The sequence below is a fragment of the Malus domestica genome, chromosome 09 (genome assembly GCF_042453785.1).
Source record: "Malus domestica chromosome 09, GDT2T_hap1".
Lineage (NCBI taxonomy): Eukaryota > Viridiplantae > Streptophyta > Magnoliopsida > Rosales > Rosaceae > Malus > Malus domestica.
In genome coordinates, this window is record NC_091669.1 from 29,510,323 (window position 1) to 29,515,118 (window position 4,796).

A 4,796-nucleotide genomic window follows, 5' to 3' on the forward strand; every position below is an offset into this window, starting at 1 on the left:
TGGTTCATTACCTATTTGAATTCTTAACTCTTTCACCCAAATAAGTCACTTCATTAGCTTCCTAGCGAAGTGAAGTGTTCTATGATTGGTTACTCTTAGATGCATTTTGCTGTTCAGTATTTCGACGGCCAAACCATGCTCACCATAAAAGCGCTAATCTTCTTTGAGTATTTGTGCCCTTACAGCCTGATACCGATTCAGCACACCAATATTCTCATGAATATAGTCGAGGCAGCCGAACCTGGTGTAGGAGATCTTGGACTTTGCAGTGAACTAGGCAACCGTGCCTTCAAGTTTTAGAACCCAAGACCTAGACACGTTCCCTTCTCGGTTGTAGTCACTCAAGTGCAAATCAGCATGACATTTGACACCATCACCACCACACCTATTCTATTAGCCTTATCGAGCTTGGTTGCAAGTTGGCACGCTCGCATTCACGAAAAGGACGTAGTTAGCTCATAGTTACTCGAACTACACGTCACATAAGTTTTGTAAATTTTAGAGTCAACAATGGTTTCTACACTTTACTTGCCACGGTACAACAATGTGGTACAAAATGTGATTTCCATTACATTTAAAAAAAAAATTACAATCCTTGATTTTTATTCGTCTTTTTGTATTTCCTTTTTTTTTTGCTTCAGAAATTCCTTTTGTTTTTTTGTCAGACTTTTCTTTATAATTCATGATGATATAGGTTTTGAGGTCATGATTTTGTGTCAGTTATATCACTTTATGCATATGATTCTAGGTTTATATTCTTGAATGGATAACTGCTCAAAAAGAGTTCTAGCTTTGCACACGGTCATCGCTTTCCCAATACATCTTTTCGATTTCATTCTATACGCACCTCCTTTTTTTTCATTACACACATGGCTACTAATAAAATATAGGAAAATGATAAATAATTAATTTTTTATGCCTTACAGGTATTTTTGTTGAATTATATTCATTATTATTTTTTAATTTATGTAATTTGATGACCATAATAACGAGGGACATGTGAGAAATTATAAAGAGTGAAAATCACCTTCTAGGGACGACAAAGAAAATTTAAAAAAAAAAAAAAAAATCACCTTCTAAGGATAATACTTGCATCCCCCTTGAGGGGAATTCATAAATCTCACTCCTTTCTAATAACATATCCTCAACTTGTAAGGAACATTCAATTTATTGGTACTAAACAATCTCTGATCCAAATGATTTTTTTAGTGCTGATATTCAAGCACTCTAAGACTGTTGATTTGCTCATTCTTGTAATTTCCATCCATACGCAAGCATTCTAAACAGGTGAATAGGTGAACAGGTGAACAGGTGAGGTTGCATTCTATATCGTGCTCAAAATTTGTCAGCAAGGTACACACAGCCATGGATAAAGTAATCTTCCAAAATATTTTCCCTCGTCTGCCAACGTCTGTTGATCTTCGATGCACGATCAGTACATGAACCGCCACATAGTTTTTGGCTTCCTTCATAAAGCATATCCATTGCTAAAACAACTTGGGTGTTGTGTGCCTCTCCCCTCATTATTCTTCACCACGCCTCCGTCTTCACTCTTCATTTTGTTGTCCGGTTCTCTTTAACAACATACTAAAGTAAGACATTGAAGATAACACTAATTATAAAGGATAGAGATGATTGTTGTGAGTTGATGAAATTGGTATCCTGGTATTTATGGCAATTTGGAGATAAGGCTAAGTAAGAAGAAGACACGTTGTGTGTCGAGAGCAACTAAAATCTATAGCCCCACTGCGCGATGAGAGCAACTGAAATTTACTCGAAAATCTCAACAAGGTTTCTGATAAGTATGAACACATAGCGTAATCATAGCAACCTATTCTAAATTAATCTCATCCATTGAATAATTATTAAATACTTGATTCATACATGAAAATATATATAAATCATTGTAAATAATAACTGGCAATAAGTGGAAAATGGTAAAAAGAAATCAAAGCAATTCACTATTTAAGTGAATAGTAATTATCCCAATTCGACTGTAGGCTCAAATCCACCAAGAAAGGGTGAAATGCTGTGATAGCCATGTGACAAATCCTGGGAGTGCAAAAATGCATAAAAAGGTACTGAGAAAGTGGAGTCGAAGGAAGCACGTTTGTCGTTTATTTTAGTGTAATTAAGAATACATATATATATATATATATATATTTGTGGTACAGCTCTTACAAACTAAAGATGGTAAAGGTACAAGAAAAGCTGTTAGATATCATTATCAAAACCTTGAAAAGGTGTGTGTGAAAGAGGTAGCCTCCCTCGAGAGTCACCTCTCTATCAAACCATGACTAACCATGTATAGATCCCTAGCTGATTACCCAATCTTACAATAAGTGCTTAAAAAGTTACTCCTAAAATGTAGGAGAGAGAGCTAGGGCTACTTCCCCCTTTTAAGTGTTTTATGATCGATTTATAAAATTTTATAATTGTAATTGAAACTATTCATATTATATAACTCAATAAGTAAAAATGATTTGTAAAGAAAAATTAATAAAATATGAAATTGTTTGATCATCAAATTATATAAACACATGTCTCAAATCGATAAAAATATTACGTATGGTATGTCTGATTTGCTACAACTTACTATATAGCAATAGCCTGCAACTTGGGTTGTAGCTTAAATTTTCCATTTTAATTCCTTTTTTTTTCTCTCTTTAAATTCATAGTTTCGTGTCCACATAGAAAAACTCACCTATCAATTATCAGTAGTCTCTGTCTGCACACGCACTGTACTTTTTTATGGACCAATAAGTAGTTACCTTATCTATAAACTTGTAGGAATACAAGTGGAGTCAAATTTCTGTGCCTGTGAAGTGTGGCTTTTTGTAGCGTTTATTGGGGTTTGGAATCTTGATGGAGATTGCAATGCAGAGTTTTGGGGATCGGCGGCAGCAGCACAAGTATCAGAACTGTGACAGCAACGGCCACAGCTAGAGTAAAAGCAACGCAACCAATATAATTTGCAGAAAATAATGCAACACAAAAGGATAGAATAATTACAATGGGAATGAAGGGCTGTGGTGGAGAGATTGTGCAAGTCCAGGGCGGCCACATTGTTCGATCCACCGGACGCAAAGATCGTCACAGCAAGGTTTACACCGCCAAAGGCCCCAGAGACCGCCGTGTCCGGTTGTCCGCCCACACTGCCATCCAATTCTACGATGTTCAAGACCGTCTTGGATATGATAGACCCAGTAAAGCCGTCGACTGGCTCATCAAGAAAGCCAAATCTTCCATTGACAAGCTTGCTGAGCTTCCACCTTGGCATCCTATCACTACTAGTAACCATGCTGCCGAGGCTGATGATCCGTTTCGATCATCGAATCCAAATCCAAATCAAAATCCAAATGAAATGGTAATTGCAGCAGCTGAGCAGCAGTCAGAGTCCTCCGCCGGCTACAACTTTAACTTTGAGCTCCATAGGCAAAGGCAATCAGACAACGAATCGAACTTCAACATTCCGCCATCTCTGGACTCAGACAACATAGCTGACACTATGAAATCCTTCTTCCCCACAAACACTAGTAGCAACGCTGCTGCTGCTTCCTCCGTCGTCGATTTCCAAAGCTATGCACCCGATCCCCATCTTATTTCAACAACCACCCAAGACCTCGGCCTCTCTCTCCACTCTTTCCAAGACCAAAGCCTAAATATTCATCACAATCACACTCATACCCAGCAGTCCTCTCAAACCCTTTTCGCTGCCGCAATGGGAATTGGACTTGACTCCTCCAGTTATCAGAGAATGGTGGCATGGAGCAATGAAAACAGAGGACTTGATGGTGGCTTTGTATTCAACTCACACTCACACTCATATGCTCAGCCTCAGCCTCACCACCATGGGGGTACCCTTCAGTCCAGTTTTACGCCATCAGTTTCCGCCCGTGCTTGGCAGCAGCAGCAGCAGCACTCTTCAATCTTTGGCACCCGCTTCGGTGCCTCTAATGGTAGCTCGCCTGTCTTCTGCATTCAAGGAGAGGAGGCTGAGAACGGTGTTGTTTCAGATCGAACGGCTTCCACTTCCTCTCCCAATTCCACCCGCCAGCTTTGACATGATCCATCTTCACTTCCCACTAGGTACGCCATTCCTTTGAGTTACCAAACGAGTTTTCAATTTTCAGTAATTGGTTATCAAACGGCCCATACCAAATTCAAACTCTTGGCTGGCTTATTCATACAGTTCCTGTTTGCTACTTTAATTAGTTACTAAGCTTGTTGGCAGAAAACTAATAACATAACATTTTTCTTTCTTTTTTGTGCAGATTCTACCTAGTTAAGAAAGATTGAGTCCAACTGAATGATCTGCCGAGGAAGGAACAGAAAAGAAAAGTATCTGGTTTGGATTTCAAACATTCTTTTCTTCTTATTTTATATTAATTGGATTCCACTCTTGTTTTGCTTAAAATAATTTGATGGCAACTTACTGTTTATTTAAGCGGGGCTGATCTGTTCTGTTGGCTCAATTTTTTTTTTCTTTTTCTTTGAGAAAATGCTATGTTTTTAATTACTTGTAGTGGATGTGACACATGGTTATAGAACGAGGATGTTTCCGTACGTTATGGTTATTTTACTGCTTATGATCCAGACATAATGGTTCAAATGTTCTACAACAGAAATGTTGGTTCATGCTTTTTTCTTGGTAATTATCCACATAAAGGCAAGCACATGTTAGTCAATGGCTTTCTCCATCCTCGCCTGTTGTGGAAACTGGAAAGAAGCTTCCTTCCACAACCAAACTAACCTCCTTTCTGACATATGAAATCCTTTTAACCTTTTTTTTTTAA

The 4,796-nt window shown here is 38.2% G+C and overlaps 1 protein-coding gene across 1 annotated transcript; it reads left to right on the forward strand.

Annotated features, from left to right (window-relative positions):
- Positions 1–2,788: 2,788 nt before the first annotated feature.
- Positions 2,789–4,566, forward strand: LOC103444424 (transcription factor TCP4). The gene is made up of 2 exons (XM_008383349.4): positions 2,789–4,089; positions 4,275–4,566. Exon 1 carries the CDS (start codon positions 3,014–3,016, stop codon positions 4,061–4,063), a length of 1,050 nt encoding a protein of 349 aa, XP_008381571.3. The 5' UTR covers positions 2,789–3,013; the 3' UTR covers positions 4,064–4,089; positions 4,275–4,566.
- The last annotated feature ends 230 nt before the right edge of the window (positions 4,567–4,796 follow it).

Bases quoted from the DNA above. Each gene is read 5' to 3' on its own strand.
- LOC103444424 (XM_008383349.4), top strand. From the start codon at position 3,014: ATGGGAATGAAGGGCTGTGGTGGAGAGATTGTGCAAGTCCAGGGCGGC.